The 27,220-nt window shown below is 37.7% G+C and overlaps 1 protein-coding gene across 1 annotated transcript in view; it reads right to left on the reverse strand.

Annotated features, from left to right (window-relative positions):
• Positions 1 to 24,980, reverse strand: part of TRAT1 (T cell receptor associated transmembrane adaptor 1) — a 37,603-nt gene extending 12,623 nt beyond the window's left edge. The window contains exons 1-3 of the mRNA XM_077771801.1: positions 24,759 to 24,980; positions 12,032 to 12,142; positions 4,441 to 4,477 (exon numbers count right to left, since the gene is read on the reverse strand). Coding sequence (XP_077627927.1) covers positions 4,441 to 4,477; positions 12,032 to 12,142; positions 24,759 to 24,765 — 155 coding nt within the window. The 5' untranslated portion in view covers positions 24,766 to 24,980. The remainder of the gene's footprint in view (positions 1 to 4,440; positions 4,478 to 12,031; positions 12,143 to 24,758) is intronic.
• Between the last annotated feature and the right edge of the window lie 2,240 nt (positions 24,981 to 27,220).

The following is a 27,220-nucleotide window of genomic DNA, read 5'->3' on the forward strand; positions in this document are numbered from 1 at the left end:
TAGAGTAGGTTCAAGAAAGAAGAGAAGAGGAGAAGCCAGCAAATACAGACAGAACATAGATGGAACTTCCATGTTTTGCTGTAAAGGGTACAGAGCAACAGAGATGGAGCTGTGGGAAATGCATCAAGAAAGCTTTTCTTTTTTTCTTTCCTTTTTTTAAATGAATGAAACAATATTCTTTACATATTTAGGGGAATAATACAAAAAGAAGAAGCAATGATACCGGGGGAAAAAAAAAAAAAAAAAGGAAAGTTGCCGAAGGTATGGTTCCTGAGTATATGCTTCCTGAATTTTTGCTTTCTTTGCCAGGGACTGTGCCATGGGTGTAGCTGTCTTGAACTTAGGGTGAGGACCAAGTATAGACCCCTGGTCCTGGGGAAGAATATAAATTTCAGCATTGGCCTTGTACAGTTAGACACTAAGAAGTGAATCCAGTGGTATTCCCTTTGGGGGGTATGGTCAGTAGATTCTCAGAGCAATGATATCTAATACTAAATTTCTATTCCCTTGCTCAGTATTCCAATTTTCTTCTAATATATCTTTTTTTTGTAGCCTATTGAACAGAAGGTGCTTGAGGCACCTGGGTGGCTCAGTCGGTTGAACATCCAACTTCAGCTCAGGTCATGATCTCACAGTTCGTAGGTTCGAGCCCTGCATTGGGCTCTGTGCTGACAGCTTGTTCAGACCCTGGAGCCTGCTTCGGATTCTGTGTCTCCTTCTTTTTCTGCCCCTCCCCTGCTTGCCCTCTGTCTCTCTCAAAAAATAAAAAATAAATAAACACAAGGCGCTTATATTGCCAGTGCTTTGGAACACTTGAAAAGAAGGATCTTTCACCAAGGTTCTGGGGAAAGGACAATGGAAAGATCTGCCAGCATGAAGAATTCTGAAAATATGTGGAAATACACCTAGAGCAGTGACATAGAGCTGAGTGTGATAAAAGGACAATCAAGAATACGATTTTTGGTGGGGCGCCTGGGCGACTCAGTCAGTTGAGTGTCTGACATCGGCTCAGGTCATGATCTCATGACTTGTGAGTTTGAGCCCCATGTCAGGCTCTGTGCTGACAGTCAAGAGCCTGCATCCTGCTTCAGATTCTGTGTCTCCCTCTCTTTCTCTGCCCCTCCCCGTTCATGATCTGTCTCTCTGTCTCTCTCAAAAATAAATAAAAACATTTTAAAAATTAATAAAAAAAGAATAAGATTTTTGAAACCTATCTATACTTCTCAAGGATTCTTTTTCTAAGTTTATTTATTTGGAGAGAGAGACAGCGTAAGTAGAGGAGGGGCAGAGAGAGGAAGAGAGAGAATCCCAAGCAGGCTTCCTGCTGCCAGCTCAGAGCCCAACACAGGGCTCGAACTCATGAAACTGTGAGATCAGGACCTGAGCTGAAACCAAGAGTTGGATGCTTAACTGACTGAGCTACCCAAGTGCCCCTCAAGGATTCTTAAGAAGAAATTCTTAAGAAGTGACTGGACTTCCTGCAGTCATACAGGGTTAGAGCGTGGCTTACAGTTATTTGTACATTAAAACTAATAAACAGAAGGCTGGAAAACGTGGAGCCATTTTGGCTACAAGCACAGCAGTGATCATGGTGAGGGCCTCATCTGCCCGTCTACTTGGAAGTCTCAGATGTCTGGGAAGGCTACTCAGAATTTCTCTTGTCACAAGGAGCCTCCCTCTTGAGAACGGATGAGGACAGCTAAGACCAGAAGACTGGTCCAGGGTAGTAGGTTAGTGTATTTAGTAAAGAGGGGAAGTAAATAGAGCCTGCACAGCCCCAGAAATCCAAGAAATCATTTTAAGGTAGAAGAATGGCTGAGATGAGACCTGTTTTGCCATAAAGTCATGTCTCAATGCCACCCAGGAGCAGACCATGCACAAAGCTGCTGAGAATCTGTCCTAAGTTTTTCACAACAGACTCTGAAACTAAGGAGTCATGATGAATTTAAAGTAGTCACAAACTTGAACTGATTTCCAAAATTAGAGGGTAAATATACTGTAAATGAGCAGAAATTTTCTTAACCTTAATTTTCATCTGATAAAACAGTATCTTTTTCTTTTAAATCAACTCTGCTTTGTATGGAAACTATTACATTATAATCTGTATGTTTCAGATGATACAGCTGAAGTTCACCAATGCTCATTTTCCTAAGACTACAAGACTAGTAATTACAAGAGTTTGATTAAAATCCAGCATTGTCTAGATCTCAAATCCATAATATCCCCCACTGTATTATACTTCTAATGCAGATCAAAGGACCAAAATTGTGTAGAATTATGTTTTAAAGGAAAAATAAAGTGGCCCAGGGGTAAACGCCAGGATGTGTATATATGACTTTCTGTTCAATATAGATGCTACCTTGTTCTTGAAGTGATCACATTTTTGACCTACTAGTGCAGGAAGGGCAGGGATTTGGGGAAGTAGGAAGACAAGATCAGAGAAGCATATTTCTTTCCCCTCTAGCATGGCTTCCCACCTTAAACCACTGTTAAGGAGACGTGGAGAGAGGGTGCATTGTGGGGAGCCCTAGCCTCAAGTCATCTAAGAACTGAGGAGGCATTGCTAATCTTATTTCTACCTAAGAAAGATAGCCTTTATTTCCACTTGCTGTTTTAATGCTGAAGTTTTGATGGCTGGAGATAATTTCACATTCATTTTTTTTTTTTTTTTTCTGGATCCTCTGTACCCTTCCTGCAGAGGTGATTTTGGCCCCCAGACTACATAATCAGAAATAGACAAGCTGTGAAGTACTCTACGTAAACTTGTGAATTAACATGCCAGCCACTTTTCATAGATAAAATCTGCATCACATATTCAAATTATGTCTAAATTGAGACTTGTTACAATAGATAACAGGTTATTAAATCCATGAGGGAAAGATCTACATCTTTGCATCTCTTGTCTACCACAATTCCTATTTGTTGAATTAATATCCATTGAATGTACAAATGAGCAAATGTTATAAAAGAACCAGCCTCTTTTTCACATTTACCCTATTGCCTGCTTACTTTGAGATGGGTATTTCACCAATTTTCCTTCAGACTCTCAGCATCCTAATCCAGTCTTTCGCAGAATGATCAAATCACTAGATATTCTATCACATTGCATCTTAATTGCCTCTCAAATGACAATTATCATATAAATCATCCAAGGGAGTACATGGTTATATAGGATTTTCTTTGTCATGTTGTTTATTGTAACCAAATCAGCAAGTCACTCTTGATATGAGATAACTAATTGAAAATTATCACATGTTATAGAATATAATATTAAACTGTAAAAATAAAATTTTCTTCTTTGTGTGAATCTGCCTGCAGCCTAGATCCTGGATCTGCCAGAGATATTTCCACATGGACAAAAATTTTTAAAAGGTCTTTTAGAGGCTAACAAAAAGCTTATAATCTTATCCTACCCAGTGAGAAAGCTCTGTGTTTGTGAAAGACCTTTTTGCCTTTCAGTCTACCATTTCAGAAAGGTCTTGAAGAGTCCTCTAGGAAATTCTCTATATTTAGATGTTTTTTTTTATCCTAGAGGAGAAGTTTCCAGTCCAATAACATATTTGGGCCAGAATATACTGTGCAAGAAAATGAAAATTCTTTACTATGATTTATACCGTAACCCTTTTTTTATAAAGAAAAATCATACAAATTCCCTGCAAATAATTCAACAGATATTAAAGAGAATAAGTTATATCTATAACCATATGTTATCTTAGGGTTGATTTATCACAGTTCCCTATTGATTGTATTGACCGACATCACAGCTCCCTATTAATTGACATTACTTTTAAAAAGAGAACACCATAAAGCATCCTTATGCGTGTATGTGCATATGTATATCTTTTAAAAAAAATTTTTAACGTATATTCATTTTTGAAAGACAGAGCATGAGAGGGGGAGGGGCAGACAGAGGAGGAGACACAGACTCCAAAGCAGGCTCCAGGCTCTGAGCTGTCAGCACAGAGCCCGATGTAGGGCTCAAACTCATGGACCGTGAGATCATGACCAGAGACAAAGTCGGACACTTAACCGACTGAGCCACCCAGGTGCCCCTGTAAACCTTAAATTTTATTAGGTATTGCTAGATTTCTTTTCCACCCTGGTTTCTTAAGGGCCACTCAATTTTATATGTAATCAGACTGAATTCTTACAATCTGATTTGAATCAATCCTTTTGAAATTGACAAGAATTCCGTAGATACCAGGTTAGAGTCTCATTTCATCCCTTAACCAGCACCCTTATTGACTCAGGATAAGTAACTAGGGAAAATAATAACAGTATACCTCTTGATCTTCAGATAGGAGCAAAACTAATTAAAACTCACTTTTCCATTTTATTTTTACCCAAATGTGACAACCCCAGGCCCAAACTATAAGCAATATAGCATTTATTACTTCTTATTAGTTAGGAGTCATACTACATAACTTATTTTCTACATACCTGGGAATGTAGTCTTCAGTGTGTCTGTACATTTTACCTGAAAGATATTAAAAATAGACAAGTTAAAGGAATTTTGACATACATTAGTTAAATCTTCTAGAGACTATTGTGAGAGGAGCTTAGCCTCATTGTCCTGAGTCTCAGCTAATATCTTAAATCAAGACACTTGGCCACCACCACCAGACATAATGATCTTCTCTGATTTGGGCCAATCTTCTCTCTTGGAAATTTGAGATGGAAACACAACACAGGTTGGAAGTGATATAGAGCCTGCACGTGTGGCCATTTTATGCAGGGGAAACACCAAGTGATGAACATGGAGATCTCTACCCCTGCCTTTATGGTGGGCCAGTCCATGGTAGGTGGGGCGCACTGTCTCTTCTGCCTTCACATTCCATGAAACAGCTCTCCCTCCTGACAGATTCCCTCTCTGACCTTGGTGATCTGAATAAGATTTTCTTCCCTACGAAAAGCAAGCAAACAAACCAACAAAACACAAAACAAATCCTAGGAAGCTTCTTTATTTATCTATTTTTGAAGTGTCTGCTAACGGTTCTTGTCATGTGAACAGGAACATAAAAATCATGTTCAGGAAGTTGCTCTGGTTGTGATTCTATCTCATCCACGTGGGGCAAACGCAAGTAAGGATAGATGAGGATTCTAAGCAGAAGAGAACTGTAAAAAGTTGGGCTCACAGTCTAAAAGTAATCAAAACTGTAAAGTGGTTTTTAAAAGAAACAGTATACTGGTCTGCAGTGATAACACTGACCAGAGATCTGAGGTAGGCTCACAAAAACCAGGAAAAAGTTACGTGCCTAGTTTCCAAAAGGAACCCATTGTTGGATCTTGAAGATGGTGGCTCAAAGGCAAATAAAAGGCAGTATTCTCACTTCCAGTTAAATATATATGTTCAAACTTGAAAAATATAGTTTTAAAACATTTTTAGTGAGAAGCAATAGATTCATAATGCGTTATTGAGAGAGATTAAGGGAAACTTAGAACACAGTTTTAATAATTAAGATTAAATTTACGAAGAAGTCTGTATTTTCTGTTCATCAGTAAATTTTCTTAGACTGGATATAGTTGAATTGAATGATATACCAAATACTGTGATATTTGTTATAGTTTGACTGTTATTCAACCTGGCACTAAGTAGCAAAATCTTGCAAAAGCTATTTCTATAAAAGTGAAGCCCATCATTATCTGAGTCTCTGGCAATCACACAGAGAAATTAGTAGCCAAAGGGTGATCTTTCAGTTTTAACATACAAAAAACACCGAGCTGGTAGGGAACTGGTAAAAATATTTTCAAATGACTGAGGAAGTCACCGAACAACTAGATTATTTTTAGTTAGACTTATGTGTGACAAAGTTGAGTTATTCTCCAGAGAGGTGATTAGCTGTTAGAGAAACATTATTGGAACAAATTATGAAAGTCATCACGTTGGATGAAATGGACCTGTCATATGTCAGTGCATTTGGAAGAATTCTGTGAAGGACCAAATGCCGGAAGTTTTGCCGAGCATGTAGACCTAGAACCTATGGGACCAAAAATGATTAATGATCCACTTAGGATGTATCTGAAAGACTCCTCTTCTAGCCCACAGGCAATGCCCTACCATGACCTGCATATAAAAGATGCAGCTATTTAGACTACTTTCAGATTAGTCTTGTGAATATGAACACAGATAGATGTCGAGAGAAGGCTAAAGAAGTCTACTATTGCACGGAGCCACAGGTTAATGGAAACACAAGATTGGAAAGCTTCAGAAACAAAAATAATAACAATAAACATAAGAAAAATCAAGAAAATTGAAAACTGGAAAATATGAAGTATGTGTTGAGTTCTTTTTAAATGACAGAAATGTTTATACTCATGTCATTAACTATTATTCATATTTGCCTGGAATTAAAAATGCACATACAAGAGTTTAGTCAAATGGTAGCCTAATGTAACACAGAAAAAATTCAAGGTGAGAAATCAGAAGACTGGATTTGGGTAGCAGCTCTTCAATGCATTTGCCATGAACCAACATGCAAATCACTTTAAAACTTGATTCTCAGGGTGCCTGGTGGCTCAGTCGGTTGAACATCCAACTCTTGATTTCATCTCAGGCCATGATCTCACAGTTCATGAGTTCAAGCCCTGTGTTGGGCTCTGTGCTGTGTTAAGTTAGCACAGATCCTGTTTGGAATTCTCTCTCTTTCTCTCTCTCTATCCCTACCCTACTCATGCTCTGTCAATCTCTCTCTCAAAATAAATAAACTTAAAAAAACCCCTCCACTTAAAAAACAAAAAACAAAAAATTCTGATTCTCTCTATTTGTAAAGTAGAAGTAATAATGCCAACAGCATGTAAGTAGATGTAGAAGATAAATGAAGAAATTTTTGTTAAAAACAGTTTAGAAAATGACAGTTGGTTTTCTATATTATACATTCTAAATCCAATCAGATAATAAGTCACAACTGTGCTGATTTAATTGAGTCTCTTCATTAAATGGATTAGTGGAAAACAAGTTGGTGTAATTAAAAAGCTATTGTAAGGTGAAAGATTCACAAGTAAAGCTTGATTTGCAGTGAAATGACCGAATCTCACTTCTGGCAAGAGGATTGTCATCAAGTGAGTGTTAAATTGAAAGAAAAAATAAAAAATAATGAATTTTAAAGCTAAAATAAAGAGTGACATTACTTAAACAGAACGAGAAAAAATAGGCATGGGGTCAAAGGTTACCCTACACAGACTAATATTTTTAAAATGTTTTTATTTTTATTTTTTTATTTTTGCAAGAGAGAGAGAGAGACAGACAGACAGACCGACCGACCAGGGGAGGGACAGAGAGAGGGGGACAGAGGATCCAAGCTGACAGCAGAGAGCCCAGCATGGGGCTCAAACTCATGAACCGTGAGGTCATGACCTGAGCTGAAGTCAGATGCTTAACTGACTAAGCCACCCAGGGACTCCCAGACTAATATTTTTAAAAGATAATGTGGATTTTCCAATTGGAGGTACTTGGAATATGAATGTTGGTACTTGGAAAGTATACTAATGTAATGTGTCAAAGGATAGCTCTATGGAAAGATGTTGTTGGATGCATTATCAGTAGAGAAAAGCAAAACTAGTTTTGAACCAAAAAGATTTGTGGGAAAAAGAAAATAGAAGCCACTATATGAAGGAGACAATATAATCATGTGATACTTACTTGGAATGAAAGGAAATTGAAACAATGTGGAGAAAAAATTGAGTAGTGGGCAAAGGACACGATACATCAAAACCAATCATACAGAAGAAGCATCTCGAAAGGGTCCTTAAAAAGTTCAACACTACCTTCTCCACTCCTCTCAGATTAGAATTTAAATGTGTAATCCGGAGCTGGAGATCTGTACTAGAGTGCTTTTAGTTTTACAACCCTTAGCTATAAGAAGTGTGATAGTATATGATTTCTATAAATAGGGAGGTGGTAATCAGAAGTTTAGAGGTTGGAGCTAGGGAGAAAGGTCAGCAAGCTCAGGCTCCTGAAAAGAGTCTTCTCTGGCGTGAGGCTTTTAAGTTTATTTAAAAATAGGGGCACTTGGACGGCTCAGTCAGTTAAGTGACTGATTCTTGATTGTGGCTCAGCTCATGGTCTCATAGTTCATGAGTTTGAGCCCTACATCTGGCTCTGTGCTGACAGTGAGGAGCCTGCTTGGGATTTTCTCTCTATCTCTCTCTGCCCCTCCCTGCCTCTCTCTCTCAAAATAAACTTTTAAAAAAATTTAAACAAAAATAATGGCATGATTTAAAAGCTACTAATCATCTCAGTGATATTTAGTAAAATAGAAAGCAGTTTTTATGTTGCTATGAAGCAGTTAAATTTGCAAGATTCTGTGTGAGAAGAACTGGGTAAGTTTTCATAATCCTCTCTGTGATTCAGATACAGACAACTTGCAGTCAGGTTCATGGTTGAGGGGATGTAAGCAAACATTTGCTTTTATGTTTTCCCCTTTATAGTGTACTCTTCCATATGCAATACATAACAAGAGAAAACAGCACATGGCTTCAACTCCATAATAACATTTTTTGATACATTCTTCATGTGAAAATGTGAAAAATGTGCCATAATTTTGAAGCGTCTAGGAAATATACTGATGGGGCTTAGATGTATGAGCAAACCATGAACTTATTTATCCTTCTTCTCAAAACAGAGAAGAAAGGTTGGATAAAGAATATTTTTTGGTTTTAGAGGAGGACAAAGCTAATACATTCCTAGCAGAAAAAGAAATAAATATAATCCTACCGAAGAACAAAGAATCACATAAAGCATAAGGTTTATTTTGGGGGGAAGGGATAACTCCATTACGAAGCTTCTACTGAGCACTGCTACAAAAAACATCAAGGAGAGGCTTATCATGTCTACCTGATTGAATGTGTAGATACCGTATTGTTGCTGGGATGGAGATTTTCTTTTGTAAGCTATTTAATACACCAGCAAAACTTATTCATTGACTCTTCGCCTTAGGCGGAGTCATGTCTTGCAAGTTCCTTAGCCACAAAGAATAGCACAAAGATGCAAAAATGAAAAGTTCCAGGGGGACACGGATACAGGGGCACTGTGTCCGCAGACCAAGTGGCAGAAGAGCTGGCTAACATAGCTGAGTCTCCTCTGGTCTGTCCCGCTAGGAGAAACAAAGCCGGAGGAGTCTTTAGCAGGACTGGAAGGAAGTCAGTTTGCTGATCGAATCCCAGAGTCTCCTGGAACCGCTGTGTGGGCAAGACCGCCCTGTTTGCCCATGAGGACTAGCAACTGCATCGGTAGTGGCAGTTGCTACCAGCGCCTGACAAAGCGGTCAGGAGAAGCTGGGGTGGTGGAGAGAGGGCTGCAGACAGCAAAAGGGAGGTGGGAAGCGAACAGAAGGCACTCGGGCGTCATTGAGCACTGCTGCAAAGCTAATCTGAGGCTTGGATGCTAATACAATGCAAGACGCAGGGTTATATGCTTACCTAGAAGGGCACATTTTGCTCAAATAAAGTAATTTGCAATACGCTAACAGTTAGAACTGATTCCATGAAAGCCTATGGGAAAAGCTCGGAAAGGATCCTGCGTGTGACTTAAGCGAGCCTGCTAAAACTCAGGTTATTGCATGATCTATTGTGTTAGATAATATAGAGGTGGGGCAGGAAGTGACACAGGAGCTGGAGAGGACCTAGAGAATATAGAGATGGTGGGAGCGGCGAGAAGCCAGAGGAATGAACATTCGCTGAAATAACCAACACTAGAATTAAATGGGATAACACACAGTCATAGCAAGCCTTTAACAAATACCTGTGGAAGGAGGGAAGGAAGCACCCGGGCAACCAGTAGTGGTGATGTGGGCTATACGCCATGCAGGGCTGACCTCCTCAGTCCCAAGCACTGAGCTGAGTGATCTGTCTAATTCTGACAAGAGACCTATGGGCTAGATGGTGTTCTCCACATTTGTAGACAAGGACCCTGAAACTACGAGAAGTTACGTTTCTTGTACAAGAGATCTCCCAGGTAAATACTGAAAGCAGGGTTTTAACTCATGACAGATGGATTTCAATAGCCATGATGCTAAAAACAAATTGAGAGAACTGAAATTGATTTTTAAAAATATAATAGTACGTGTAATTTACTGTTTTCTGTTTTTAAAAAGCTGTTATTTCCCACCATACTGCTTGTAGACAAAGTAATTTGTGGCATGCCTGAGGCGGTCAGGGTTTGTATGATTGAAAATAAGATAAATCTGGTTTTTTTTTAAAGGAAAAACCTTTCCTCTCCTCTCCTCCCCTCCCCCTCCTTTCCTCCCCTCCCATCTCCTTTCCTCCCCTCCCCTCCCCTCCCTTCCCCTCCCCTCTCCTCTCCTCCCCTNTTCAGCAGTGTCAGCTAACCATTATAAGAAAACAGCTCTCAAAAGGAGTTCATATGATGGTAAATGGTATGAACATGGATAAGTAGATTCCAATGGACAAATTACCAAAACTGAGAACTGAAAAGCCCACTTGTTCCCTGGCCCCACACAGATCTCTGAACGATCATCACTGGAATCAGTGGAAGAGTGAAGTACTAGTTCACCATGTACTTGTACTTCCCCTGGCTTCCACCTGCAATTATTTCACCTCTATAGCTCTAAGTTCACCTTTTCTAACTCAAATGACAGTATTATCTGCATTCATAAAATATTTTACTGAGGAAATTAAAATACAGTCATGTTAGCTGTTGTAAAAAGAAGAGTGCTACTCTTAGCTTCATTTTTTTCTATGAAGAAAGCTTTGTTCGAAGATGTTGGATGATGGGTCATTCATGCATCTGACTTATAAAATGTGTTTGAAAAAATATTTGATTAAAAAATTAATTGCTGAAATCATTGCTTGTGAAAAAGCATTGCCTGCCTGGAGCTTCAGGCATAGAAATACTATAATAGAGATCCTAAAAGAGTGTTGGATTTCTGGCCAAGGACATTTGGTCAACAGTGTAAAAGCAGAATGTACTAGTGGAAACCATGTTGGACAGAGAATTAGACGGACTGCGCCCTTATCCTTGGCTTTGCTATTGAGTAGACATGTGACCTCAGCTACGCCACTTCACTTTCTAGTGCTTCTTATCTTTTTTTGAGAGGCATGACAATAATGCTTTCTTCTTTATATTTTATATTTGTGTTAGCAACACTGAGGAAGACACTCCTAAGAGGATCAAGGACTCTCCCCAGAGTCTAACCATGGCTCTAAATTAGCTTCCTGCAGTTTTTCTGGGTCACATGTGTCTAATGTGATTTTATCAACTTTATATCTTTTCATCTGTTAAAAAGCATTGACAGTTTCTTTTCTATTCATTATTTTCACAGAAATATCCTGCTACCCATAGAATTTTGGCTCTAGTATATGAAGACCTTTCTCAGAAATAGGTGACCTTTCATAACCACCCATCCATCCATCCATCCATCCACCCACCCAACACACACGTTGAATGCCAGTAGTGTGCAAAGATTGTGCCAGTTGCTGTACACTACAGTATTTCAGTCATGCCCATGAGGATGAAAGCCACATGGTTAAAACTGCTGACCCACTTGTTGAAAAGAAATGCTGACCCTGGGAGTGTTAGATAATATCTGTGGGTCAGCCTGTTGCTTTTCTAGTTCTCTTCTGATCCCAATACAGTTCTAATGCCCATGACAGGCTCTGACGTAATGCTGACGGGTTTGAGTAGGCCTGAGTGGAAGCTCAAAGATTTAGTCTTCACTCTTCCCATCATGTATCAGTGAGAATCTTTATGGCTACTACAGAATAAACTACAATTTCTCAACTACTGTTGAATTGGAGGAGGAAAACTACATTTTACCAGGACAATTCCTTCCTACTCTATATTGTAGGGCAGATAAAGCCGAGATTGGGAGTCTGTTCATATTCTAATATGATTGTATTTTTAAAGTAAGAGAAATTTTAGGGTGGAAAAAAGTACCAAATAGATTTTCTACAGATAAAGATATCCTATTGCATGTCATTTGATAAAATTGTCTTCTTCTTCTTCTCTAGAGTTTCCAGTGACTCTGTCTCCCTTCATGCTGGTACTATCCAGCTATTTCTCAAAATGTCTTACCTTGTCGCTGCTTTTCCACATAGTGGGAAATATTGAAGATCAGTGATACCATCAGAGCTAATCCCAAAAAGGCTAGAATTACCCAGACATAATATTGGCATTCAGAGTTTCCTGGAAAACAAACAAACAAATTTATAATATATTAGCTGCTTACCAATTTGTTTTGAATTGGGTAGACCCACAATTAAAACCATAGTATTTTTTCATAATGAACAGATCCTCTGCCAAGAAATTAATTACCATTGACCAAGACTTCTTACAGATTTCAAACGGGTATGGGTGATTAGTCCCTGCATTCAGCATGAACAAAAGGAAGCAAGTTTCCCACATTCTTTGTGTTGATGAAATGAAACATTATTAGTTTTGTTGCTAAAATTTGGCAACTGGTGACTTATTATAAAAACTTTGGTTCAAAATCAAGAACATCCAAACTCAATCCAAATTGAATTGTAACTGTTTTCTTTGAGTACTTATTGGCATTGTAGTGGATGTTGAACTGTCCTCAGTGGTCCTGTGTATTTGAATATATCTTTCATTTCCTTTCTTCCTTTTTTCCTTCCTTCCTTTAAAAAAACACTAAGGTTTGGAAGGGCCTTATTTATTCATCATGAATATAATCCCATAAAGATTCATGAGAATTCTACAACACAGTAATCATTAACTACTTAAATTATACTAGTAATTCTAGATATTGAATGATACTGCCTATATTCCTAGAATTGTTTATTTAATTTGTTTAACTGTTTATGAAAAAAAGTGCATAGTAAGTGTAAACTTTAAAAATTCTAGCAATAGCAAAATATAGAATACCATGTAAGGTTCTCCACTAGAGCATAAATGGGTCACTAATATTATAGTAATTAGCCTTTAGAAAAACCAGTATGTCTGGGGGATTTTTACTACGTTACTAGGTTATCTGTAATGGCTGCATGGAATAACACAGTGTTGTTATAATGTAATGCATCTGCCCATTTCTCTAAGATGGATATTTTGATTTTTTAAAATGTCTTTCTCTTAGAAACAATAATACAGCAAACTTCATTGGACAGGCATTTTGTGCATTTGTGGGCTCATCTGTAGAAAGAGGCTCTTGGGAGGCAAACCATGAGAGACTCTTGAATGCTGACAAAAACTGAGGACTGATGGATGTGGGGGGGAGGGGGGATGGGCATGGAGGAGGACACTTGTGGGGATGAGCACTGAGTGTTATGTGGAAACTAATTTGACAATAAACTATTTGTAAAAATAAATAAATAAATAAATAAATAAATAAATAAAAATAAAAAAAAATTAAAAAAAATTTTAATGACCAAAAAAAAAAAAAAAAGAGGCTCCTGGGAATACAATTGCTGGATCAAAGGGAATTTTAAAGGCATACTTTCAAAGAGAGATTGTTCCCCACCTCCCACTGATAATAGTCCTTTTCAGGTGGTTAATGTAACTAGAATTGTGAAGAATAGGGCCAGCAAGCTATCTTACTTCCCAGATGGGTCCTTCTTTGCTATCACAACATAGAGGTATTAATTTCTGCTTTCTGTTATCAAATTAATGGTTAACTACATGAATTCTGTTACTAAAGACTTCTTTTCTTCTAGTAAAGAAGTCCAGGTGCAGTTCTAGGTTTTTCCACATTTTAAGGTAATTTGAGGGCACACATGACATTTTTTATCAAGATAGCTCACAGTTATCATTTCAGGTTATTCAGTCTGTCAAGTACATTCTAATCACTCACCCTCTACAGTCATTGTATTTGGTGACAAACAAATGAACTTTATTTGGACACAGAGTACACAGAGGCAAGACATATATATCATCCATGTTCAATATTAAAGACCATTAGTGAACTCAGAGAAGCAAAAAAAGAAGCTAAGCATCAACCATAACCCTATTATCAAGAGACAATCACTGTGAACACCTTGGTTCATATACTTCCAATTATTTTCTCTGTATAGAAATGATTATGCACAGAGGCATAAGATTCAATTATACTGAATATACTGTTATCTCCTTTCACTCCAATAATTTATAGTGTGTTTCCTTTCCTATAGATAAAAAAATGCTCTCATTCTTTTAGCGGCCCTATATTCCTCTGAATGAATTTTCTATAATTTGTTTAAACAATCCCTTATCATTAGACATGTAAGTTGCTTGTGATTTTTAGTTATATAAGCAATGTTGTGATGAGTATCTGTAGCTAACATTAAATACCTAATCTTAATTTTTTTATTTAAGGGAAAAATTCTTTTTTTTAAAGATTATTTCTGAGAAAGAGACAGGGAGACTGAGTGGGGGAGGGGCAGGTAGAGAGGGTGAGAGAAAGAAAGAGAGAATGTCAAGCAGACTCTGAGATATCAGCATGGAGCCTGATGTAGGGCTCAAACTCACAAACCATGAGATCATGACCTGAGTCAAAACCAAAAGTCAGATGCTCAACTGACTAAGCCACCCAGGTACCCCGTTGATGGCCTCGGTTTTAAAACACAATATTAAGGGGTGCCTGGGTGGCTCAGTCAGTTAAGCATCTTTCTTGGGCTCAGGTCATGATCTTGTGGTTTGTGAGTTTGAGCCCCGTCGGACACTTCACTGACAGCTCAGAGCCTGGAGCCTGCTTCAGATTCTGTATCTCCCTCTCTCTGTGCCTCCCCTGCTTGTGCTCTATGTCTCTCTCTCAAAAATAAATAAATATTAAAACAAAATTTTTAAGGGGTGCCTCCATGGCTCAGTCAATTAAGCAGCCAACTTGGGCTCAGGTCATGATTTCACAATTCATGAGTTTGAGTCCCATGTTGGGCTCTGTACTGATAGCATGGAGCCTGGAGATAGCTTCAGATTCTCTGCCTCCTTCTCTCTCTGACCGACCCCCCCCGCCCTGCTGCGCTCTGTCTCTCTTTCTTTCAAAAAGAAATAAACACACAATATTAAGAAGTCTCTTCTCAGTCTGATCTGGCCTCCAATCCTATTAGTTCAATTGGCCCTGACTTTTATGTTTATGGCTCTTTTGGTTCATCCACAGTACATCAACCCCCATCCTGAGAGCTACTATCTTCCCACACACTGTCTCCTGTAGTCCCCTCCTTTGTGGTTTGTGGAGGAAGTTGTCCCTTTGTCTTTTCTCTGGAGCCTGTGACATGGGCGCTTCATGAGAAGGTGCCTGCTCCTATCTCTGCCCTAAGCATAGAGAACATCACACTTTTCTTCCCTTACCATGAACACCTTCCACAAAATGTTACTTTAGGTTTTGTATCTTTTAGGACTTATATACTGTACTTGCCCAATAATATACCCTGCTCCAATCATTCTGAAGCACTTATGATTCTCAATAGATACCAGACTTACCATTTCATGTCTTTATGTGTCTGTATATTTGCTCCTTTGCCTGAAATGCCTTTCTCCTGCTATTTGACAAATTCATAGTCATCCTTCAAGACTACCTTTTCTTTGAAGCATTTGCTCTATGCTGCCTGTCCCCTACCAAGTGACATCTTTTACACTCCCCTACAGTTCAACAAATATTGAGATAATCATTTATTTATGTGTAAAAATCTCTTCCTACTTGACTATGAACTTCCCAAAGGACAGAAAGAAGGCCATATTCATCTTGGTCTTCATACCTCAATTTCCTCATTGTACGTAATTTTGTGGGGATTAAATGAGTTAAGATATGTAATGAGACTTGTAGAAGAGTATTCCTCACCAGTAAGATGCTCCATAAATGTTAGGTAATGCTATTCTTTGAAAAAAATTTGAGTGTAGTTGACACATAAGGTTACATTAGTTTCACATTCACATCTCTATTCATTATATGGTCACTGCAAGTGTAGCTACCATCTGTCCCCACACAACACTATTACAATACCATTGACTGTATTGTCTACACCATACCTTTTATTCCCATGGCTTAGTCAATTCATAACTGGAAACTATTGTTATTCTTATTTTCATCTTACTGCTAGTGAGACTCCTGTTATTATTTCTGTAACCTATTCAGCACAAAGTAGGTTCTCACTAAACATATGTCAACTGACTAAATAAAAGACAAGTGGAGTGAAGATAGACAAGTTATGACTAGGGCCAACAGAAAGGTTCTGATCAAGTATTAGGTCTAGACATACTCACAATCTAGGAAAGACAAGTTGAAGATTCTAGTACATTTATCTCTAGTGCTATTGAGAAAAGACCTACCTCCCAGCAGCTAGGAAATAGATCCTTGTGAGAAGAAGAGTAACACATTAGGCCACTGTAATCTTGGGGAAAGGGCTCTGAACAACATCCTAATTCTCTCTTCCCTGAATCTACATTTACCAGAAAACCTACAGATTATTATATTTTTTTCTAAGAAACTTGATACAAGGAGTTTGGTGCTAACAGCTAGTTCTCCAGTTAAATTTCTGGGATGTCCCTTGTTATAAACATTAAATTTTATTTTCTTGTTTAAAAATCAGTCTGGGAAGTTTGGGTAGTGTCATTGAAATCTCTGGGAAAAGAATTTAGAAACTACCACTAGTTGAGGTAAGCTGTATGAGCCAGGTGCAACCCTAGGAAATATATGCTTGCATAAAACTGGGATGTTAATGACATAAGAGTCAGGGTGAGGAGAAATAATCTCCTCATGGAACACCCAATAACTTTTAGAAGCATAAATTGAGATATGCCTTCATTCTCCACTTTTGCCTTGAAGACCAATCAATGATTTTACGTTTACTTATTAAATTCACATTGTCCTACTATGAGAAGAGAAAAATAAAGGTTTTCCTCTATGCTGATAACATGGTTCTACCTTCATAAATTCATGGCCTCATGAAATAGTTGTTCTGTCTGGTTATTGTTAGAGAAAGAATGGACAAAGTGAAACTATTTAAATTAAAATTATTGTTTTAGGCAAATAGTTATTATTTTTCTCAGCTTAGTAGGTATATACCACAAGACTGCATAATATAGTATAGCTTACCTAAGAACACATATCACAGATAATTTATTTTTTTAAATGTTTAGTCATTTTTGATAGAGAGAGACAGAGCACAAGTCAGGGTTGGGCAGAGAGAGAGGGAGACCTAGAATCCAAAGCAGGCTCCAGGCTCTGAGTTCTCAGCTCTAGGCTCTGACCTCAATGAGGGACTCAAACCCACGAACCATGAGATTATGACCTCAGCCAAAGTGGACACTTAACTGACTGAGCCACCCAGGTGCCCCAACATAATTTATTTTGGAGTTGAGCAGAAAGTTGCATTGTTTTAAATGAAGCATTTGATAGATATAATAATAGTTAACCTTTAGCTAAATTGGGTGACTTGTAATCTTGCGTTAGAAATAGTCCAGGGGTTTCTGGGTGTCTCAGTCAGTTAAGCAGCTGACTCTTGATTTCAGCTCAGGTCACGATCTCACAGTTTGTAAGATTGAGCCCTGCATCGGGCTCTGTGCTGACAGCATGGAGCCTACTTGGAATTCTCTCTCTCCCTCTCTCTGTGCTCCTACCCTGCTCATATGCATGCTTTCTCTCTCTCAAAATAAATAAACTAACTTAAAAAAAAAGAAATAACACAATCTAATTTTTCCAAAGAAGAAATACAGATGAAATACACATGAAAAGATGCTCAACATCACCTATCATCAGGGAAATGCAAATCAAAACCATGATGAGATACCACCTCACACCTGTCAGAGTGGCAAAAATGAGCAACACAGGAAACCAACAGATGTTGGTGAGGATACAGAGACAGGGGAACCCTCTTACACTGTTGGTGGGAATACAAACTGATGCAGCCACTCTGTAAAACAGTATGAAGGTTTCTCAAAAAGTTAAAAAATAGAACTACCCTATGACCCAGCAGTTGTACTCTAGGTATTTATAGGTATTTGCCCAAAGGATACAAAAATACTAATTTGAACGGACACATGCAACCCAATGTTTATAGCAGCATCAATAGCCAAATTTGGAAAGAGTGCAAATGTCCATCAACTGATGAATGGATAAAGAAGATTTGGGGTGTGTGTGTGTGTGTGTGTGTGTGTGTGTGTGTATAAAATGGGATATTACTCAGCCATCAAAAAAGAATGAAATCTTGCCATTTGCAGCAATGTGGATGTAGCTAGAGAGTATTATGCTAAGCGAAAAAAATCAGAGAAAGACAAATACCATATGATTTCACTTAATGTGAAATTTAAGAAATAAACAGATGAACGTGGAAAGGGGGTAAGAGGGAAGAGGGGGGCAAGCCATTCAAGACTCTTAACTACAGAGAACAAACTGGGAGTTTTTGGAGGGGAGATGGGTAGGGGGACTAAATGGGTGATCGGTATACAGGAGGGCACTTATGATGAGCACTGGGTGTTGTACATAAGTTATGACTCACTAAATTCTATACCTGAAACTAATATTACAGTGTATGTTAACTAACTAGAATTTAAATAAAAACTTTAAAGAACATTTACTTTATAAAATTTGTAATTAAAAAGAAGAAGTAGTCCAGTCTAGAATTATTGCATCAAATCCTGTGACATACACTTTGGAACTTTGATCATTCAATCATGCACATGCTGAAAGGATGCAAAACTTATTTTGGAAGGAAATTTTGACCCTGCCTACAGGTTCTCCATGGATCTACCTCTGAGTGAAAGCAGAATGTGCTTTGATGGCTTTCTATTCTGGGACATGTCCCAGTTATGTTCCCAAAATGTTTTAAGAGAGTATCAAAGCTATTTCCCTCTCAGCTGACAACCTGCCCTAAAATGGCAACAGAATACTGAACTTCAGGTTATAGTCAGAAAATAAATATTTAAACACTTTGCCAGTCTGTTTGTTCTCTTCCATTTTGTACATTTCCTGCCTATGTTATCAAGGCAAAATAAATCTTATTTTAAGAAAAAGAACCAACTATATAAAACTTGCTATTAAATTAATTAATTATAATGGACTAGAAGATATTGTTTAATATATCATTTGGTATCTCAGGTAGAAGAAGCTGGGAATTTCCTCAAGAACTGACACATGTCTACTCTTCTAGTTCATATGAAAATTACTATTGACCATCTCTCTGTATGTATCATTTGATACACAATCTATCTTAAGCAGATATCTTGAATTATATGATATACTTATTTTTGTGACCTAATCATATCCCTGGCTCCTTGTTTTCCTTTGCTACCCTTTATACTGTGCTATATACTTCAATTACCTCTCTTTCTAGTGGATAGGTGAGAAAGCAAATAAATAAAAAAGAGTAATAGATCTCTAGAATATATCCTTGAGAGAACTAACAATTTACCTCCTACTTAGTGTGTTTTTCTTTCCAGTTCTCATAGCATCTAGTATTTAGTATAGATTCAATAAATGGCTGTGGTTTGGGTAAAAAAGAAAAAAAAAAGTAGAGCACAGTGTAAAATGGGATACTTCCAGGCAAAACCCCTAATCTTATTTTTATAATTACACTGATTCTAGCTATAAAATATCCTATCCTTTGCACAAAATTATATTTCAATTAGAAGTTTCCCTCTACTCTTTGAAATTAAAAAGAACACTGAAAAAGTTCTATCAGTCCATTAATTGGGACAAGAAGATAAAGCTACAAAGAAACAACCAAATCAATGTCATGAGCCTACATTTTACATAAAGGGTTTAAGGAAAGTCCTGGTAATTTTCAAGAAATGTGTCAGCAACCGTAAGGCCAAAACACAGGCCAAATTCTTCAGGGTGGGGCATACTTAGCGTAGTTTCTGGTTTTCCTATTGATTTTGGGAGTCTGCAATCCCTATCTAAACTTCTTCTGTTTTCCAGTATTTTTTCTTGGTGTAATGTGATCTGAGTTTTAAACAGAATAAAGATTTTCATTTATAAGCTTTGTATTTCATGACATTCTTTGATAGTTTTTTTTTTTTAAGCATTTTATTTTTCAGTAATCTCTACACCCAGTGTGGGACTCAAACTTACATCCCTGAGATCAAGAGTCACATGCTCTAGTGACTGAGCCAGCCAGGCATCCCAGCTTTCATAGTTTTTTGATTGACAACAATAAATACCCCCATTTTGAAAAACAAAAAAGCATACACAGATAAGAAGGTATTGAGTAGCTAAATGGAGATGTTCAACTTGAATGGCAGATCTATATAGATGTGAATACATGCACACACACACTTTCATATCTCCTCTATCCATATGCAGTATGAATATCTCCAAATGCAAGTGGATATCTATTCAGTACAGATAATGCTTCTTATAATATTGGATTCACAAAGTGCTCGAAAATTCTTGCCCAACAATGCAATCTTTAGTATCATTATTCTATAATTGTAGTTACTTTCATTTAAAAAGCTTTTATCAATTTAAAAAGAACTCCCACACAATTCGAATTTAGCTATTTACACTGTTAAAAAGCCAAAGGCCTCAGAAGTTATTAGTGAGGCAATGACAGCTAGGAAAACCATGATTTAAGTTTCTATATAGCTTTCAACCACCAGGGGTTAATAGTAGTAGCTTTAATTATAAGACCTCTGACTCCCTTAAAGCAAACAGTACTTGGCAGGCACAGTATTTAGCATTCACCCTTGCATGTGCTCTGGAGGGGGAAGCCTAGCTAAAGCAAATGTATTGTCTTTCTGCTGACAGGTTTGACTCCTACAGAAGCCTTTATTTAAACAACTAACAACAGAAAAGCAATACATATAATGGCTTAATTGTTTCTCCTTCAGGGAATCTGTAACTGAGACAAGTGCGTACATTTCTAGTGTATAGGATATGGCTTTTCGTGATGGTATCTCTTTCTTGGCTTGCAAACTCTGTCAGAGCAGTGACCATTTCCTTTCTGCATCCCACGAATGTGTATATCTACTTCGGACACCCCAGAAAGTTCAAAGAAAAGGTTCTGATATAACAATACCCATGGATTCTACTTACACAGAATTTTTCTTACTGTGATGATGGTATGGTGTGGAACTAGATGCATTCTTTATGTCTNAGGGATTGTCAAATCTCTCAGGCTTTTGAGTAAATAAAATATTGTTTTTAGTGCAAAATTTGAAATCTATCAGCCTTAAATAAGTGTCTGTTATAACAGGATTATTTGAAAAGTGGATGGTATGTGTTGAGGAAGGACTATTATGATGGGGAGACAGACAACAGCAATGTGGGGCATTGGAATGTCTGCTTCGAAGTGTAGACGAAGAATGCGTGTGGTCACTTACGAGCTGTGTGACTGCTTACATATCACTGAACCTCACTGAGCCAGTTGTAAAGTTGGAGTTCAGATCCCCATCTGTGTGACATCAAGGTCCCTCTTTCTACTACATCATGGTTGCTCTTAAGCACCACTTACTGAATTTGTTAAAGAGAACATAAACGTGGAGTGGGGTAGGGGGAGATTTTAAGACCGTATAATTGCTCCCATACTGGGCTACTTGTCACTTTTGTAATTAAACTTTAATTGGGATTGGTCAACTTGAGAAATCCTATTAAGATGGAAGTGTTGACAAATTCCTCACTGTTGATGAGTCTTTGTCTATATTTACTCCTTCATTTTATTTCTGTACTTATTGTTTTCTGTTGGAGAAGCACCTTGGTGAGATCCTCTGACGATGCCCTGATGTGTGGAAATTTTCATCCAACAAAATTGTAACTACTATGTTCCTTTAATGTTTTAAGAAGGCCTGTTAATTTTTTCTCTCTTCTTTCTAGTTCAGGAATACTGAGAAAATTAAATGGAATTTAAAATGCCTGGAAATGTGACCAGTAATGATACTGATGATAATAATGATGATGATGATCTTGTTTTTTAATTTTACAAACCCTTGTGTTGAGGGTAATGATGTTTGTTATTAACTAGCAATTTGTGCACATTTATTTCTCAGAGTTATGATTTGTAAGTGACCATCTTTCCCAAGCTGACTTTCCTTAAAATCACTGGAAACATTAACTAAATTAAAGGATGGAACACATTGTCTTTGACCCAGCTTTAACTTAAAGAACATCTAAGTTTAAAAGATGATTCATAAATTATTCCTGCCTAGTCTCTAAAGGAGAGGCTCACTGTTCTCAAAAAGGAGATTGAGGCTCAAGGGAAAAGAAAACTGAGTAAGGAAAACGAAAATCCCTTTTTTTGAAAAACAACAATGTGTAACTAAATTGTGGCTCACTCTTTAAACTAAGGGCTGCCCACAGGAATTGTTTTTGCCATTTGATTTAGCTAATTTTGATTTTACAAGCATGCAGAAACACAGTAGAAATTATGATGCCAGTCCATTGATTGATGCAGTGAATACAAGGCATCTAGATAGAAGAAAAGGAAAGATTTGCATTTTTTTCTTTTCATACCTTATTTTAGTTAACCAGGAATAATTTCACTTTTTCACACTTATTTTCTATTTTAACCTCACCTGTCTAAATATAAAACATATTATCATCTGACTCTCTTCTTTCACATTGTTTTCCCCTCTCCTTTTAAGGTGTGAGTCTTTAACAGCACACATTTGATACTTTTCTCTCTTCTGTGGAATTGTAGAAGCTCTCAACTGCCAGTGGAGGAGCTACTGTATTACCTCTAAAGGGAAAAATCTGAACTACAAAATGGTGTGGAAGAAATTCTATCATGCCTATCAAAAAATTAGAATTAAGTAATCCTGGAAAGAGTTGAATGCTATATTCAATGCATTTGGCCTTCCCACACTTCCTGAGTTCCCCAACACCATAAGCTCATGGCCACTGTTAATAGTATTGCCATGTCTATGTTTTCCAGAGCACTAGCAAAACTGCAACACTTGGGTTTGTTCTTTGTTTATCTATGAACCTAGAAAAAATAAAGACAAGTGTGAAAATCATATGTATCATATGGAGGTATCATATGATTAATCACCTGTGTGATTAATTAATTGTTTTTAAAATTTGTCAAACAAAATATTGGGAAGCAAATTCACAGATTATATATAATACCTTTACCCTAAGAGTGGCTCATACAAATTGATATTAAAAGGGGTGCCTGGGTGGCTTAGTCGTTTAAGCGCCTGACTGTAGCTCAGGTCACAATTTCGAGGTCCATGACTTTGAGTCCCGCAATGGGCTCTGTGCTCACAGCTCAGAGCCTGGAGCCTGCTTCAGATTCTGTGTCTCCCTCTCTCTCTGCCCCTCCCCTGCTCATGCCTCTGTCTCTCTCTCTCTCCCCTTCAAAAGTAAATAAACATTAAAAAATTATAAACAAATTGATATTAAAAGTACTATAAAGCACAATGATTAAGCAAAAGATGTAATCAGACAATGTACAAATTGTATGAGTATAGTTTAAAACCCCATGTAAAAATGATTAGCTTCATTATAATGAAAGTAAGCATTACCAACAGGCTAGCATATTACACTTTTATTAGTTAAGATTTTTTTTAGATGATACCAAACTGTTCAGGAGACATATGCTAGGATGAGAGTGAATTGGTATTACTCTTGGAAAAGTATTTTGGTAACAGTGAGACTTTAAAGTGTTCATAACCTCTTGCTCAGTAATACCAACCCTAGAGTTTTTTTCCAAGAAAATAACCTTCAATATAGAAAAAGCTATAGAGATGTTCAACTTTCTGTCATTTTAAATATAATACAACTGGAAACAACACAGATGTCAAACAATAAAAACACAACGAAGGAAACTATTTATTAACCCAGTGAATGTCATATTCTACAGTCTTCTAAAATGATTAGGCAGAGTTATCATAAAAAGGGAAATTGTTATGTTCTTTTAAAAAAATTTTTTAATGTTTTATATATTTCTGAGAGAGAGACAGCATGAGCAGGGGAGGGCCAGAGAGAGAGGGAGACACAGAATCCAAAACAGGCTCCAGGCTCTGAGCTAGCTGTCAGCACAGAGCCTGATGTGGGGCTTTAACCCATAAACTGTGAGATCATGACCTGAGCCAAAGTCGGATGCTTAACCAACTGAGCCACGCAGGCACCCCTGTTATGTTCTAATGTTAGCAAACAATCTGGAAATATAATTTTATGTTCATTATTATTTCAGGTAGGAAAAGCAAACCATATAGAATGTATAGAAATAAAAGTAGGAAGGAAATGCAACATAATGTGATTTTTAAGGTGATGGGAGCTATGAAAGTTTTTTTCTTTTACATGATACTTCATAGTTCTCCCACTTTATACGTGTGTTTTCTTTTACAGCAAAAAGGTGTTTATTAAAGAAATAACAAGTATGTAAAATAATAAAAGAGAGATGAACTACCAACATGGAACAGAAACTCGGCTAATCGATGGGGATTCAACCCTTCCAATCCACGCTGCAAGCCATTGAATTTTCACTGGCCTCTGCAGATGGCCAGCTCGGACATTGACAATAGGATTAATGTCTGGGAAAATAACAAAATTCCTAAACTTAAAGCAATTAGAATGTGGTTAGTACTAACCAGCTTTATAAATAAAGAGGAAAAGCATGATCAACAAGTTGCTTTAAAAATAACAGATACTTTAAAGAACATAATTATCAGTGAACACTAGTGAACACCAGTGTAAGCTACAACGAGCCCTATATTATAAAACCTCCCATTTTTTTAAGAGAAAATAACCAAGCTATAGTCATTAAAATATTTCAAAGCATGTTCTAATTATATTAAAGGTTATCTCACACTATAAAAATAATGTGTAAACTGATTTACTTCCCAAATATTAAGTGTTTTTTGGCTGGGATCATGGAAATTATTCAGGGAATTTTCAGGCATAGGAATAGAACAAAAGAATTAAAATACCACTTACCTGGCATGCTTCTTTTGTCAGAGAAATCCTTATGTAGCCATAAGGCAAATATATGGGTTAAAAATGCTCCCACAACCTTTTTTTCCCCTAAGTAATGTTGCTCTGTTGCTTTAGAAACAGTGTGCCAGTAAAACTGGTCTTTAACAGTGCCTCAGTTTTCTCTCTCTTCTGTGTCTTGAAATCTTTCGTGTGTACTTTGTTCAGTAACAAACAGGAAATGTGGTGATGGAGGCTTCTAGAGTTTTGATCTGAAACTGGTACGCTCTTGAATTTTTGTGTTACGTGACGAGAAGAATCCCACAAGCCTCTGCATTCTGTTATTTGGATTTCTATCAATACCTGAATCTAAATAAAAAATAATAATGAAAGCAAAGTCTGGGAGGGATCTCCCATCTCTGTGGAGAGAATTCAGGGATCTCCTCACAAGCGAGTTCACATGGGAACAAAATAAAACATGTTACACTAGGGAGGAAACAGTGAGAAGCCCAGGTGTGCGCAGCTGTTGGTTGTGTTTTCTTTGCAGCACAATGGAGAAAAAGGGATTGGTGCTTTTTGAACTTTGCTATCTATCAGGTGCCTTCTTTATCTGGCCCCACTGGGAGACTGAGTGCCTGCCTTCTATCCTGACAACCTTCGCTCCACTCAATGGGAGGTAAGTCCCAGGGCCATTTGGCAACAAGCTTCAGCTCTCAATGCACAGCCAGTAACCCAAAGGTCCTCAATGTTGGTTTTCCTAAGTATGTTAAGTGGCACAACTTTAACATGCATATTCCTGAGCCCTACTGAATCAGAATGTTTGGAGCAGACCCCAGGAATCTGCATTTTCACAAGTGCCCCCTGGTCATTTTAAAATACAGGTGTTCTGGACAATGCTCTAAAAAAACTCATGTGTATGTCAATGGTGCGTTTTACTTTTACCTCTACTTAGATAAAAATGATCTTGGCAGGATTATGATTATGGTTTGGCTGTGTTTTGGTGTACATGTATCTGCTGCATGTTGTGTGCCCATGCATGCTTGCTCATGGATTCCACCAGTTTTCTTTAATTATAGAAGAATGACAAACCTGAATCCAGTTTACTACAAAAGAGGATGTATACACATTTTAAGAGCTTAAAGTAAAACTTAAAAATGAGACTTCTGATGCACAGATGCAACAAAATATTAAGTGGCATGCAGGATATCTTACTCTGGCTGATTTCTCTAAGATCCTTGGGGGGGGGGGGCAGGGAGAGTGTTGATCTTATACATCATGAAAACCCCAGCTCTACAGTAATGTCTGACATGTAGTTAAGTTTTGATAAATATTCTCATGAGGATTAAATAAATAAAAGAATGTTAATCTTCTTTCTCCTGGCTCCATTATAACAAAATACACTGCTTCTTAATTCTTTGAATGAAGTTGACTAAACACTAACAGATTTTTCCACTTCAATCATTTCCACCTCCCCAATATTTCTTGTGAACCATTGAATCAGAATCTGTAAACTCAAAAAGACCATAGTCTAATCTAAAAAAGCATTTTTAAAAATGTGTTTCATAGAACACCAGGCCTTTAAGAAAATTTGGGGGAAAATGCTCCTTCAACAGGTATATTTAGAAGAACTTTTATTTTCACCTTCATGGATTCACATTAGTATATTAAAAGCTTAGGGAAATCCTACAAAAAGTAAACCTGAGCAACCATTTTAACAGAGTTTTTTTCTAAACCTATTTGGCCAGAGAACTTTTTTGTTCAGCACCATCCATTTGCAAGGTAACAGGTTGTATGAAGCAGGTGTGGATGCCCACAGTCCGAGAGCTCAAGGGAATAGAAGTCTCAGGTTCATGTAGGGATCAGCAGATAACAAAGAATTACAAGGATCCATTCAAGAATTAGGTGAGACACAGGAATGGAGATTTATTCAAAAGAAGAGAGCCTAGCTGTGCAGCAGTTTTGAGGAGTTGAGCTTTAGACCTAAAATGGGATAGCTAGTCAGGAGGACAGAAGCCTCAGTCCCAAAAGGGAACTGCATAATTACCTAAGCAGGAACATGGAACCTTGGGCAAGGTGGATGCCCATTTGTATCAGCTGGGGCCTCCAGAGGACATGAGAGAGAGAAGGGATCTCAGGACTGGAGACTTATGTGCAGACACCCCCTGTTAGAGCAAAAACAGTGCAGAGGATGGGGAGAAATGCAAGAAGGATGCTCTGATTGGCCTATAAAGCACAAATCCAGAAACAAGGGTGTTCAGTGATTGGCTTTGGATATGAAGAAGGTCAGCCTTAGTAAGAAGAATTCAGGTGCCAGTGCAGGAATTCTAAGGTTTGCTCAGGAGATACACATCTCAGGATAGCCCAAGAGGGAGATAGACGCAAAGCAAGTGAACCAGTTGTGATAGTACCCAAAGCTGGCTGAGGGCTTGCCTGCCCCGAGTCTGTGACCTTACACATACCAGTCTGCAGAGATCTGGGGAAGTCAA

This window comes from Crocuta crocuta, unplaced genomic scaffold (genome assembly GCF_008692635.1).
Source record: "Crocuta crocuta isolate KB4526 unplaced genomic scaffold, BGI_CrCroc_1.0 scaffold56, whole genome shotgun sequence".
Taxonomy (NCBI): domain Eukaryota; kingdom Metazoa; phylum Chordata; class Mammalia; order Carnivora; family Hyaenidae; genus Crocuta; species Crocuta crocuta.